Below are 14,697 nucleotides of genomic sequence, written 5' to 3' on the forward strand. Positions count from 1 at the left end.
TTACTGTGTGTGTGTGTGTCGTGGTGGTGGTGTGTGTGAAGGGTTGGGGATGCCAGTATGTCACAGTGCACCTGTAGACTTCAAGGGCAAGCCTATGGGAATATTCTCTCTTTCCACCATGTAGGTTTTGGAGATCAAACTGAGGTCATCTGACTTGTTGATCAGTGCTTTAGTGGCTAAGACTAATCCCCCAAATACATGACTGACAGTACTACGATAATGAAATCAACCTTCTGTAACCTCGGCAAAGTCAAGGCTAGTTTGCCAGTCCTCAGCAATTTGAGGCCAGTCTAGGCTGCATAGCAAGACCCAATAAATAATTTCTTATCCCTAAAGGGCCTAATAATGTATTAGTAATAATGTATTAATAATAATCTAAATACATGGTTATGTATCTAGAATGTGGAGGTTGGCAATATACTGACTACCACCCAGCAATAGTCAAAACCAATCCCTAAGCCAGAGCTATCTGTCAGCTGCATTAAGAACGCCAAGGAAGCAGAGCTGTTGAGCAGAGGACGCTGTGTTCCATTCTTATTATTTGGCAAAAGTATATCAAATTCATAAACACAGAGATGAGAGCGAAACCTAAGGCAGAGTGAATACTTTCATAGCAGGGCAGGGATCAGAGAAGTGGATTGTGGGAAGGAAGCCTCTTTGCCCGTTGTAATGACCCACACCTTTAATCCCAGCATTTGAGGCAGATGGGACTCTGAGGTCAGTCTGGGTCACTTGTCAGCTACTCATTATCAGTTCCAGGGCTATGTAGTGAGACTGCTTCAAAACTGAACAGCCCTTCTTCCACTGTTGAGTGGAGGCGAAGCTGCTCAGTGCTGGGCCAGGGCAGAAACGAGCACCCGGCATGTAGCTATAACCCCAGATCCATTAGGCTAGGGTGGAAGGAAGGATCCTTCAAGGCCAATCTAGATTGCTTCGGGAGCTCTCACAGGCAAATGATGTGCAGCGTGCAGACATTCAATAGCTGACTTAAACTGACAGCAATCAAACAGCCACTTAGCTAAGTCATTGAGGAGAACAAGATAGGCTAGGCCTGCAAGAATGCTCATTTAGACTGAGGCAGGGCTGGGAGAGGGCAGATTTCCTTTATAGAGTCCGACCAGTCACAAGACCAAACAGTTCTGGGAGTGGGGAGGGGGTTATGCCACAACTCTGTCTCATATAAAATGGCATATAATCTGCAAAGGACCCAAGTGTATGTTAACACATACTTATCTCCAGATTATTTTTGTTTTGTTTTTCTTTTTTTTTTTTTTTTTTTTTTGGTTTTTTTGAGACAGGGTTTCTCTGTGTAGCTCTGGCTGTCCTGGCACTCACTTTGTAGACCAGGCTGGCCTCGAACTCAGAAATCCGCCTGCCTCTGCCTCCCGAGTGCTGGGATTAAAGGCGAGCTCCACCACGCCCGACTCCAGATTACTTAGAATAATACCTAATGCAATGTAAATACTATGTAAAGTTGCTCTGTTTTGTTTAGGAAGAAAAGACAAGAAAAGGTGTCTTATCCTGGACAAAAGAATAGTTCATTGTGGACATAATTTACAAAAAAAAAAAAAATATTTTCAGTGCTGACTTACTTTCCTTGGTAGAGTGTTTTCCTGGTACATATAATGCCCTAAATTCAATCTCGAGCCCTTACAATCAAGATCTCAACCTACAGTTGGCTGAATCCATAGGGGCAACCATGGAGGGCCAAGGTTGAGTCTTGCCTAGGCTCAGATAACTGGCTGACAGGGCAGAGCTGAAAGGCCCAGCCCGCAAGTTTACATTTAAACAAAACTTTTTGAGTTCAGTCTTGCTATGCGGCCCTTGCTATGCTGTCCTTGGAATTTTTGGCAATCCATATTCAGTTTCTAAACAAGACCTTGGACACTTTCTTGCTCCTAAATTTGAAAATACTAAATTTAGACAGAAGCTTACAGTCTTAGCACTTAGAAGGTAGAGGCAGGTGAATCCGGGGGACAAGGCCAGCCTTAGCTACATGAGACTATCTCAAAAGTAAAAACGGGGGCTGGAGAGATGGCTCAGCAGTTAAAAGCACTGACTGTTCGCCCAAAAGTCCTGAGTTCAAATCCCAGCAACCACGCAGTGGCTCACAACCATCCCGAACAAGATCTGACACCCTCTTCTGGAGTAAATAAATAAATAAATGTATGTATGTAAAAATGGCCAAATGTAGTGGTGCACACTTTTAATCCCAGCACTAGAGAAGCAAAAGAGGCACCAGGTGTCTCTATGAGGCCAGCTTGGTCTACATAGTGACTACCAGGAAACCAGAGCTGCACAGTGAGATCCTGCCTCAAAAATAAAAATAGAGATAAAGCTTACTTATAGATCTAGGATTTAAACTTTCCCTTACTAATTTCAAGGGCAGGCATGTCAACAGGACAAACAGTGGAAACACACATATTCACATTTATTGCATTAGAAAAATTCATGTTTAAGCCACACAGTGGCTGGAATGCCCATACCCTAAGCAGGCCTGATCATCCCATAGCCCTTTAGACATTATATACAAACAAACACATGTGCATTACACTGGAGAAAGAACTTAAATGTACAACTTGACCTGGATACTGGATAGTCCACCCTCTGTCTTCACAGCCAACCCACAACCCCTTTGATGCCGTCCAAACAACTCTCAGGGAAGAGACTCAATAGTAAACCAACAGAAGATACTTAGGTCCAAAAGAGTCCTTTAGGACAGAGGGCTGAAACAAACGAAACCAAAATCCATTCTCCCAACAGCTGGAACTGGTACACCTCCATCCCAGAGCCACAGACAGCCCACTCACAGCTCTAGGGGAAATAGGCTCTTTTCCAGGGTAAGGGAACAGCCCTTCCAGGCCTAGTAAGAGTCCTTTGGAGACACATGCCTCTCGAGAAATGGAACATGTGGTTGGACATGCTGAAGCTAGCGTGTCAAAGTACGGCTGATGCCTGCAGGGAGGGAGGTTCACTGCACTCCTCGGGATGGATGGTCTGGCAGGCCCTTGGGAGGCTGTGTGTTGGCTAGCTGACCCCTCGTGATCCAGGAGCTCCCGGGCAGTGGGCTCTCCAGAAAGCCTCCCAGAGACTCCATCACTCTAACAAAGATGGAAAGCAGGGTCAACATGATGCCCAGCACATAGAGGTTCAGCATGGGCTTCATGGCGATGGTGCCCAGCTCCTTTGCAGGGAAGTAGAGCTGCTTTCTGCTGCCAGATCCTGTGAAGAAAGAAGGAAGAGTCTGAGTTAGTCTCAACCCTTGTTTTCTCAGGAGCAGGAGAGGCCCTGCCGGCCAGGGAGACAGGGACAATGGCAAGTCCCCTCCAGGCATCACCTCCAAGCATGTGTGGTTGGAGAACAAATAAATACACATGTTGTTGGGATAATTTCAAGAACACTGTTTACAACTGTATATCTTTACCTCTTCCTGCTATGTAGCCCAGGCTAGCCTCAAACTTAAGCAATCCTCTTAAGCGCTGGGCTGACAGGCACATTCCACACACCCAATTACTTTTACCCCTCTTTAAGACCATTCCCACCAAGCACAACGTACAAACCCAGTTACAGTGCCAGGACTTAACTTTACATCAGGGACGGATGGAAGTAGAAAGAAAATTGGGCAGGAGAGATGGTTCCGTGGTTAGCACTGGCTGCTCTTACAGAGGACCAGCCGACACATGGCAGTTCACAACCATCTGTAACTCCAGTCCCAAGGAATCTGACGTCCTTTTTTTGGCCTCTACACACACCCATGATGCACAGCAAACAGGATACAAAACATGAAGGCAAAATGCCTCTATGAATGTATAAGTATGTGTGTGTATTTCATGTATATATATAAAATACAAGAAAATGATAGGTGTGGCTGGTGGTGCATACTTGAGTTACACAGTGAGTTAAAACTATCATGGGCAACTTAGTGTGACCTGACTCAAAAAGTAAAAAGTGGAGCCAGGTTGTGGTGATGAACGCCTTTAATCCCAGCACTTGGGAGGCAGAGGCAGGTGGATTTCTGAGTTTGAGGCCAGCCTGGTCTACAAAGTGAGTTCCAGGACAGCCAGGGCTCCACTGAGAAACCCTGTCTCAGAAAAACAAAAAAAGCAAACAAACAAACAAAAGTAAAAAGTGGGCTGAAAGCTGGGCGTGGTGGCACACACCTTTAATCCCAGAACTTGGGAGGCAGAGGCAGGAGGATTTCTGAGTTAGAGGCCAGTCTGGTCTACAGAGTGAGTTCCAGGACAGCCAGGGCTACACAGAGAAACCCTGTCTCGGGGAAAAAAAAAAAAAGTGGGCTGAAAATATAACTCAATGGTATAAAGTGCTCGCCCACCCTAGCATAGTGCCCCAAGAATAAGAAATAGGAATATGTCCTAGAGCAAACAACCTGTCTAAGTTTCTCCTGTATCGTACATTCAAGTTGATTACAAACTTTTTTTTCCTCCGGAGACATTTTTTTTGTGTGTGTAGCTTAGGCTGTCCTGGAACTAGCTCTGTACGGCTGGCCTCGAACTCACGGAGATCCTCCATGCTTCTACCTCCTAAGGGCTGCGATTAAAGGTGCCACCACCACCGCCGCCACCACCACCACCACCACCAGGGGATTTATAAACTTCTTGAATATAATATCGTCAATATAAACGATAAGGGTGACAATAGCCTGTAATCCCAGCTATGAAGGAATGCATGTTTAAGGTTTGCCCGAGCTATAGAGAATGCAAAGCTAATTTGGAAGATTTAGTGAAGCCTTGTCTCAAAAGTAAACATAAGGGACTGGTAGGTAATGCAGCCCAGTGAGTGGTATAAGCTGTATCTAGCACATACAAGATTCTAGGTTCAATTCGGAGTACCACAAAACAAAAAGTAGCATACAAAAAAATAGCAAAAGTCAAATCTAGTTAATTTATCCAAACATCTTTGAATGCTTTTAAATAGCTCAGGCACTCTGAAAGGTACTCAGGGCCACATGGTCGTCCTACAGACAAGAACTCAGCCTTCAAAGGGGCAGTTACTACACAACACTCTAAAGCGGTGACAGGAAGGGAAGGCTACTTTGGTGAAACTTGGTGGGCAAACAAAGGTGGCCTATGGAGTTCATAGATTGGGCGACGCAGAGAGAGTCGGTGGAGGCAAAGCCTTGACTCGAACGCAAGTAGCCCGACCCATGGGACAAGGGATCCAGGACTCGGCCTCCGGCCTGGGGGGTCCTGGGCCAGTTACCTCAGGAGGAAAAGTTGGGAGACGGCTGCTCACAGTCACACCAGGTCGTGCAGGAGTAAGGAAGAAGGTCGACTGAGTCGCAACGTGGAAGCTCCAGGCAGGCACTGCTCTGGATAGAAATAAGCCCCAAAGAGAAACGGACCTCCCGAAGCCCCGCCCCTTCTGGGCGAGGCTCCGCCCTCGGAGACTGCGCATGCGTACCGAACCTGCAGGAGCTCGCCCTGGGGCACGTCCGCTGGCCATCCAGCCCCTGCGTCAGCTGCGTCGCCGCGGAGTGCTCGGGGAGTCACGGGAAGCACGCGGCTTGCGGTTGATTCACTGCAGTCCAGAGTGGACAGCATGAGGTTCAGCCCCACCGGCCGCCTTCTAGAAGATCAGGAGCCAAAAGGCGCCTTTACCCCCTCCCCCATTGCTGGATGCAATGTGAAGTGACGCCCGGGCAGTGGGTGAAGGCCCCGTAGGGGTTCCTTTTTTCTTTTCTTTTCTTTTCTTTTCTTTTCTTTTCTTTTCTTTTCTTTTCTTTTCTTTTCTTTTCTTTTCTCTTCTCTTCTCTTCTCTTCTCTTCTCTTCTCTTCTCTTCTCTTCTCTTCTCTTCCTTCTCTTCCTTCTCTTCTCTTCTCTTTTCTCTTTTCTTTCTTCTCTTCTCTTCTCTTCTCTCTCTCCCTCTCCTTCCTTCCTTCCTTCCTTCCTTCCTTTGTTTTTTGAGTCAGGTTCTTGTAGTGTACCTGCGACTGTTCTCGAGCCCTCCCGAATGAAAGTAAAATATTCGTCCTGGCTTTGGTCTCGGCTTTTTACGGCGTTTGGACGGATCGCCTTGCCTTCAGTGGCTCCCGTCCCCCGGGAGGGCATTAGATTTTAGATGATTTTTGTTTTCTTTAAAAATAAGCTGTTTTCTTTTGAAGGTGCCTTTTGCTTGAACTAGAGAGGGAGGAGGTCATTGTCTAGGTTTCATACCAGGAAACTGACCTGCCTTACCAGTCACCTGCCGGCTCCAACCAAGGCAAAGGAGAGGTGCTGACCCAAAGGGGGATCTCAAAAAAGATTCCTGGGACAAGCCCTCAAGTGGGGAAAGCCCACAAGAATTACGGGCAGGTCTAAGTGAACACGATAGTTACTACAAGGCGGGGGGTGGGGGGGGCGGTGTGCGTTCTCATGACTTCCAGGATGAGTCAGTGAACCCTGGCGAGAGCCAATTCAATGTGTGGGAGAAGCCCTCGCCTCTAAACTGAAGTTAAAGGGAGGAAGCAAACTTCCGCTGTGAGCTGTGACCTTTCCCCTACTTTTCAGGACATCGCGTCTGTCACAGAGAGGGCGGGGGATGCGCCTAGAAGAGAGACGTGCTGGCAAGCACAGGAGGTGGAAATCAGTGTCCTGAGCAACTCATATCAGTTTAGTTTATGATTATACTGAAAAGTGTAAAGTGTAAATACAGACTGGGTAAAGTGTCTGTGCCCCCTTTACCCAGAATTCCACTTATGGGAATTATCCCTCAGGTAAACTCCCTCCTGTGGAGTAAGGACTCTAGCACTGTTCACAGTGGCAGAGGACTGAGAAAGCCCATCAGTATAGCCCATCAGTATAGCCAGCCCATCAGCTGGCTATATAAATCATGAGTGCATTCGTACAAGGATTGCCATAAACCAGGAAAAGAAAAGGCAGTCTACGTATTTAACACAGTCTTCATGTTGTTAAGAAAAGGTAAGTATAGGGGCTGGAATACGGACCGCTTATTTGGTCCAACACTATACCCATAATCCTAGCGCAAGGGTGGTGGATGAGGGAGGACTACTCTAAATCAAGGCCACCTTCGAGTTGGGGGCCAGCCTGGGCTACAAGCAACACTGTCTTAAAACAAAATGGGAAGCAGGCAGATCTCTGAGTTCAAGGCCAGCATGGTCTACAGAGTGACTTTCAGAATAGCAGTGCTACACACAGACACCCTGTCTTGAAAAATGTAAAATAAAGGAGACAAAGATGACTTGTATATGCCGTAACATGGATGAGACTTTAAAAATGTTATGCTAATTAAAATAAACCAGAGCTGGAGAGGTGGCTCAGCAGTTAAGAGCAACCCAGGTTCAGTTCCCAGCACTCAAGTGACAGCTCACAACTAGCAGTGGTGTTCACAGGTGGACAAACATATACATGTAAGTGAAACATTCACACAAAATAACAAAACAGACACAAACATTCCATTTAGGTGACTTGTCAGAATAGGTAAATCAAAACAAACAAAACTTAGAGACAACATAGATTAATGGTCACCATTCTAAATGGTAGGAGGTTTTCTTCATTTTTCACGCCTTTGGTTTCTGATACAAGGTCTTGTTATATAAAATATGCATTAGGCTAGCCTGAAACTTTTGCCTCTGGCTGGAGTGTTGGGATTGAAGGCGTGGATCACCATACCCATATAGGGTTTCTTTTTCTGGTAGGTGAGACAATGTCCTGAAATTAGTCGTAATAGTTGCACAATCTGTGGATGCACTCAAAACCACGGAATTGCATGCTTCATTTAAAAGCTGAACCTTGGACTGGGGATCTGGCCTTGTTGTTGAGTGTCTGCCTAGCATGCTCAAGCCCTAGGTTCCGTCCCCAGCCTTGCACAAATCAGGTGTGATGGCACACACCTGTAATTCCAGCACTGGGGATGTGGAGGATGAACATTTCAGGGTCGTTTTTCTGAGATATATATATATATATATATATATATATATATATATATATATATCAGAATTTTATATAAATTTGGGGAATATATATATATATATATTTGGGGAATTTATAGGACCTTATTTAGCTTATCTTCCCCAACCCTTCACGTGCACACACATGCACACCAGAAACTGTGAAATTTGTTCCATATATTATATTAGAATAAAGTCAGATTATTAACTTTTGAGTCAGAGTCTTGCTGGCCAGTTCTTTATCTCTTCCTCAGTCTACCAAGATGCTGTGATTACAGGCCTAGGCGATCGGCTCCTGACAAGAACATTATTTGTTTTGAAAAGAGTAAGATGAGGACATTGTCAGATAACAGAAACAGAACCCATGGAGGAAACCTCTGTTGTGTTTAAGGAAAAAAAAAAAAAAAACTGAGGTCAAAAGGAAATGAGCTGCCAAAAGAGAGTGGTTAAATATTTAGAAAACACATAGGTCCATCCAAATTATAGCAAGTCAAAACTATTTTTAATAATAATGATTAGTGTGGGAAAGTAAAGATACGATGAGCTAAGAAAACCCTGGTAAACATTTAAGAAGGGAACAGGAAACTGGGTGTGGTGTTGAATATCTACAGTTCTAAGTGCTGGAGAGGCAAGGCCGGAGGACCAGTCCCATGTCAGCTTCAACTGTATAAGTTCAAAGCCAGCCTAGGCTTCTGGGGCTTTCTGTCTTTGTTAATCTTGATTACCAACTTGATGGAATTTAGAAACCCCATGGAAACTACACCTGGGTAAGTCTGTAAGGGAGTTCCTGGATTAGGTTAATTGTAGTAGAGGTCCCGGACTGAATGAAGAAAGCTGAAGGCCGGTATTGATGCTGTTGACGCAGTGTTACCAACAGCCTTGTGTGCCTGCTGCCTATCTTTGCCATCCTGCTGTGATGGACTAGTACCCCCAAATTCTACCCCAAAATAAGCTTCCAAGTTGCCTTTGTCAGGATACCTTATTATAGTAATAGGAAAGTAACTACCACACTCTATTTCACAATGGTTTTGTCAGACTACTTTATTACAGTAAGAGAAAAGTATCCTACCACACACTATTTCACGGTAGGGGTGGAAGCCTTAGGGAACAAAGATAAAAGGGGAGCCAGTCTTTTTATTTGGGAGGGAAGTAGATATTTGCTTTAGACTTTTTTATATCTTCAAATGAAAATACTAGTCAGGCTTAGTGGTATTTAATCCCAACACTCACGAGACAGAGGCAGGTGGATCTCCCTGAGTTTGAGGTCAATCTGGACAGCCAAAACTACACAAAACCCCTCTCTCTAGAAAAAAAAAATGAATGAAAGAAGAGAAAAAAAGAAAAAGAATAAAATCCTTAGGGTGAATAGATCTCATTCTTGCTCCCTATCTTGAAATTTTCAGTTTTCAAACCATTAAGTAGAGCAGAGCAAAGTTTCGGCTCTTCAGAAGTAGCTGGAGCAGCCTGAGGGGCCGAGTGTGAAGCTAGATGGGTCACATCCTAACTAACACCAAGGAGAGGGGGGGGAGCATGGAGAATCCGGGGCCAACTCCAGCTACATATCCAGAACGGGCATGGGCAGGGATCAGGGGAGGAAGGAAAGAAGGAAGAAAATAAAAGAGGGGAAAAAAAATCAACACTAAACAAAAACAATTCCCCCAGCAGTTTCTGCCCTGGACAGGAGGCTGCGTGACCCAGAATAAAAAAGGTCTTCTGTCCACTGCAGGCTCTGCCATGTCAGGCATGTTCACTAAATGCTGGATGAGTGAGGGGAGGGATGATAGGGTCACATTCTGGGCCTACCTGAAAGTACCCTTCCTAAACAGCCCCTCTGTTTCAGTACCAGATTCCCCCCCCCCCCCTGCCCAACTCCTGTTTGGCTTCACTGTCTCCCTAGTGCCTAACACCACCAACTCCATCTCTTGTTGACTACTTTCTCCTACTAGATTGTAGCTTTGTGAGAATGACGATTGTTCTGAAAATTGCTACATACCTGAACCCAGAACAATGCCTGGCACACAGGGGGTGCTTTTGTATTTGCTGAACCATATAAGTGAATTCCTTTTGTTATTTTTTATTTTTTTAAGGCAGAGTCTCACTCTAGAGCCCTGAAACTCACTATATAGCAAGCTTAGCTTTGAACTCCTCCATCTTTCAGCCCCCTGAGTGCTGGCGTTATAGGTGTGAACCAGTACACCAAGCTCTATCAGTATTTGTTATACATTTTATCCTGAGTCACATGATGATAATTTATCTTCCAAATTTCCCCACTGGTATCTGCTGTAGTTATAATCCACACCAATTTACTAATATTGTGAAAATTCACTGCCTGAGCTCTTTGGGGTTTTTTTTACCCCCTTGATGTCCTGGGGATTGGACCACGGCCTTGCACATGCTAGGCGAACATTCTACCTCTGAGCTCTGCCTGCGTGCCTGCCTTAAGTCTTGACCCCGTTTCTTTATCCCATCTCATGTGTTGTTTTTCCTGTACTTCATGAAATAGTGAGATGCTAGGGGGAGTGAGAGGCAAGGTGCGGAGAGCAGGGGAAAGGGCATCTAGAGGAAGCACGAGAGATGCACAGAGGCCACCCAGTGTAAACAATGACTTCACCAGCCTATCTGGGTCAGTAGCCTCAATCCAGAATCTGGCTCTTTTGCAACTCAACCCAGAGCTGAGGTAAGTCACTCCTCCAGTTCTTAGTTTCTTCATCAAAACAGCTTATATGGAGCCAGGAGCCCCATCACCAGCAGCAACACAGGCCCCTGTTCCCCAGATCTATTGGAGAATTTTGGTGAATAGTGCAGTGTGGGAGAGAATCCAAGGTTCAAAATGACACCAGGATCTGGTGGACTGTCTCAGCAGGTAAAGTGCTCTCACCAAGCCTGTGGCCTGTATCAATCTTTGGGGGATACATGATGGAAGGAGAGGACTGATCCCCTCAAGTTGCCTCTGACCCTCACATGCACACTATGCCACATATGTGACCACACACATAGTCATGTATGCACACATAATAAAAATGTACTTTAAATAAACCTCACCAGTCATCCCAGGGCACAAGAGACCAAGACCATGAGTCAGAACAGAAGACTCATGAGTTTGAGGTCAATTCGGGCTATATAGATATTGTTGGGGGAAACTGAGAATGAAAAAGAAAGGTCCTGTGTGTGTGTGTGTGCGTACACGCGCTTATGCACTTGTAAGCACAAATTTGCACAGGTGCCAGGAATTGGCATTGTGGATTTGTTTTGTGAATCTCACCGTGTGCCCTGGCTGGGCTGGAACTCATTACGTATCCATGTTGACCCCAAACTCTCAGACATCTGTCTGTCTCTGCCTCTTGAGTACTGAGATTAAAGGTATGAGCCACCACACCTGGCAAATGTGAGGTGTCTTTTTTCAATTGCTCTCCAATACATTTATTTTATGCACATGGATGTTTGTCATGCACCATATGAGTGCCTGATGACCTCAGAGGCCAGAAGACGGCATTACATCCCCTAGCACTAGAATTGCACATAGTAGGGCTTCAAATCAAACCTGTCCTCTGGAAGAGCTGCTAGTGTCTTAGCTGCTGAACCATCTCACCAGGGCAGAACTTGTAACTTTTCAAAGACAGTCTCATATAGCTCAGGTTAGCCTCAAATTCAACAGGCATCTGAGGCTGGCTTTTGAACTCCTGATCTTCCTGTCTCCATCTCCTAAGTGCTGGGAGTACAGGTGTGGATCATCAAGCTAGACTGACTTCAAAAACTACAGAACAATAAAATTAAAGTTTACTAATTAGCCAGTGCTCTACAAAGTCTTACTTGTCTATTAGACAGTTGAATTCAAAGTTGGGCATGGTAGTGCACACTGTAATCTCAGCATTTAGCAATCAGAGGCAAGACTGCTGTGAATTCAAGATGGCCTGGTAGACCCTGTGGGGTGGGGAAAAAAATGAAACAAAGAAGAAAAGAAAGCAAGCAACCTAACACAGTAACAACTTCCTCCAACCTTCTCTTCCCATCAAGTCAGAGGTTTATCCCAAGTTGACTTCGAGGTGTCTATGTAGCTGAGGCTGTCCTTGAACTCAAGATTCTCCTGCTTCCACCCCCGAATGCCAGAATCACAGGCATTAGCCACTGTGCCCAGTCTTTTTATTTGTTTGTTTTTGAAATAGGGTCTTCCTCTGTAGCCCATGTTGGGCTGGAGTTGTGCAGCCCAGGTCGGCTTTGAACTGCTTCAGCTCTGAGTTCTGAGAGTGCAGGCACGCCCACCAAACCCAGCTGTGCTGAGGTCTGGAAAGTGAGAATGGGTGGATGTGGCAAGGTTATAGTTTCCTGAGTTTCCAGTGCTCCATTTTGAATGGCACTGTCACCTCTAGGGATCCATAGGAGGTTGGTTTCAAGACATTGCAGCTGCAGGTTCTCAAGTCCTGTCCATAAAATGCCATGGGTTTTGCATGTGGCTTTTGCACATTCTTTTGAATACCTTAATTTAGATTAGTTATAAACCTGCCCTCTACATAGATTACACCTATATCATATAATGCAATGAGAATGCTATGTAACAATAGTAGCTACACTGTATTGCTTTTAGGAGATAATACTGGGGACTGGGAGAAAACCCATACATGTTCAGTATAGAACTTTGTAAGTATTTTCAACCCAAGGTTGCTTGAATCAAGGCTACAGAAGAGTGACGGTATTATTAAAAAAGAGGTAAAGGATGTTTGAAAGCAACAGCTTGGTGAGAAGCTTAGGAGAGATTCAGGAGGACTCCAATCTCTTCATCTCAGTGGAGGCTCCTGCACAGTCCCGCTGTGTAGGTAAGGAAGAACCTATGCGGATGGAAGAGCCCACTGTGAGCTGCCTCCACTCACACCCACTCTGCAGCCGCAGAATAGAATAACCAGGTAGACCTTTCCATACTCTTCTTGCCCCCCGTCACTGAAGTGAGAACCTGGGTGGAGCTTCCCTCCCACCTGCCATCTTGCCTTGGAAGCCACAGTCAGCTATGAGCATGGGGGAGCCTGAGCAGATGCCAGTGGACCAGGTCTGGGTGAACTACAAAAGGCTTGTTGAGTGACTGTGGAAGTTCTGAGGAAAGCAGGCACCTTAGAGCACGGAAGTGAAAGACGTGGGTAGAAGTAATGGGGTGCAGTGGGGATTTCCTGTTTTGGGGGTCTACTTTCATTCATAATTACTACATCATGTCCTCTTTACACACACACACACACACACACACACTGCATTGACTCACACTTGAACTTAGCTACACTCTGTCTTTTCCTAACTGCTTGGCAACTCTGTCTAGCCAGATGCCCAGACATTTCTCCTGCCAGCTGCCTAACCCTGTGACTCTGTTCCAAATTGGCTAGTGGAGGATGGAGGCTTGTCCTGCTGCCTCCTAACCCAGCCAAGGACAGAAGCTGGGGGGAGTCAGAAAGAGGAAAGAGGGGCCCAAGAGAGGACTAAGCCAAGCATTTGCCCCAAAAGCTTGATGAACTGAGTTCAATCCCCAAAACTGGAGGATAGAGCTCTAAAGTTGTCCTCCGAACTCCACATGCACACTATAGCATGCCCCCACCCCCACCATACACAACAATATATATTATTAAAAGACAGGTTGGAGATTTAGCTCAGTGGTAAAGCCAGTAGAGCAGTTGCTTAGCAACCAGGCCTGGCTTGGATCCTCCGCTGGGGATGGGAGGAGAATACCCTGACTCTTTGTTCTCCCCTCCCTGACAAACCTCCCTTTATTCTTGGCTTAGTAGTAGACTCTCCGTAGATGTTTCCTAACTGAATGCCTCAATGAAAGTGCTGCAGCCCTTGCTAAGTATTGTGTGTCTATTAACCCTGTCCCCTAGAACCTGGAGGCAGACAATGCTGTTTGCTGTTTCTGGCTCTCAATGCTCCTTAACCTGAGTTCACTTGGTTATGTCATTCAGGGTTTATGTCTCTCAGCTGATGGGCATGGGGTATTGCAGAGCTAGAAAATGCACAACAGTGGTGGGGTTATTTGCCCAGTATGTGTGAAGCTCTGGGTTCCAGCAAGAGCATGGAGGAGGAGGAGGAGGAGGAGGAAGAGGGGAGGGGAGAGAAGGGGGAGGGGAGGGAAGAGGAAGAAAAGAGTAAAGCAAGGGAAAAAGAAAATAATTAGGGGGGCTGGAGAGATGGCTCAACGGTTAGGAGCACTGACTGCTCTTCCAGAGGTCCTGAGTTCAATTCCTAGCAACCACATGGTGGCTCATAACCATCCATAATGGGGTCCAATGCCCTCTTCTGGTGTGTCTGAAGACAGCTACTGTGTATTCTTATACATAAAATAAAATAAATAAATATTAAAAAAGGAAAAGAATTTAGATTGTTCTGAGAGGTTTAAGATTATTTATTCTTATTCTTATTATTTTTATTTTTTGTTCTTATTATTTTAGACAGGCTATCACTATGTAGCCCCCACCCAGCTGTCCTAGAACTCATTCTGTAGACCAGGCTGGCCTGGAGCTTGGAATTCAAGTGCCTCTGTCTCCCAAGTGCTGGGTTTAAAGGCACATGCCACAACTGCTGGCTAACTCAGTGGTTTTAAATATCATGGATTTGTTCAACTATTATTACTAAATCTAGAACACCTCATCTTTCTCAAAAGAAGCCTCACACTGGTTGATGTCACCCCCTACATCCCTGTCTCCTGGCTTCTGTCAATCACTAATCTACTGAGTCTTTTTAGATATTAAGATCTGCACACAGTTGTGAACACTTTACCTACACTGAACTTGTCCATCCCACCTAAGTCACTGATGCCCAG

At 45.5% G+C, this 14,697-nt stretch overlaps 1 protein-coding gene across 1 annotated transcript; it reads right to left on the reverse strand.

Annotated features, from left to right (window-relative positions):
• Window positions 1–2,410: 2,410 nt before the first annotated feature.
• Hilpda (hypoxia inducible lipid droplet associated) lies at window positions 2,411–5,390 on the reverse strand. Its single transcript, XM_021165385.2, has 2 exons — window positions 5,221–5,390; window positions 2,411–3,222 (listed from the first exon to the last, which is right to left on the reverse strand). The coding sequence occupies exon 2, from the start codon at window positions 3,164–3,166 to the stop codon at window positions 2,972–2,974; it is 195 nt and encodes a 64-aa protein (XP_021021044.1). The 5' UTR covers window positions 3,167–3,222; window positions 5,221–5,390; the 3' UTR covers window positions 2,411–2,971.
• Between the last annotated feature and the right edge of the window lie 9,307 nt (window positions 5,391–14,697).

The sequence above is a fragment of the Mus caroli genome, unplaced genomic scaffold (assembly GCF_978045245.1).
Source record: "Mus caroli unplaced genomic scaffold, Mus_caroli_1 scaffold_7, whole genome shotgun sequence".
In the NCBI taxonomy this organism is placed as follows: Eukaryota; Metazoa; Chordata; class Mammalia; order Rodentia; family Muridae; genus Mus; species Mus caroli.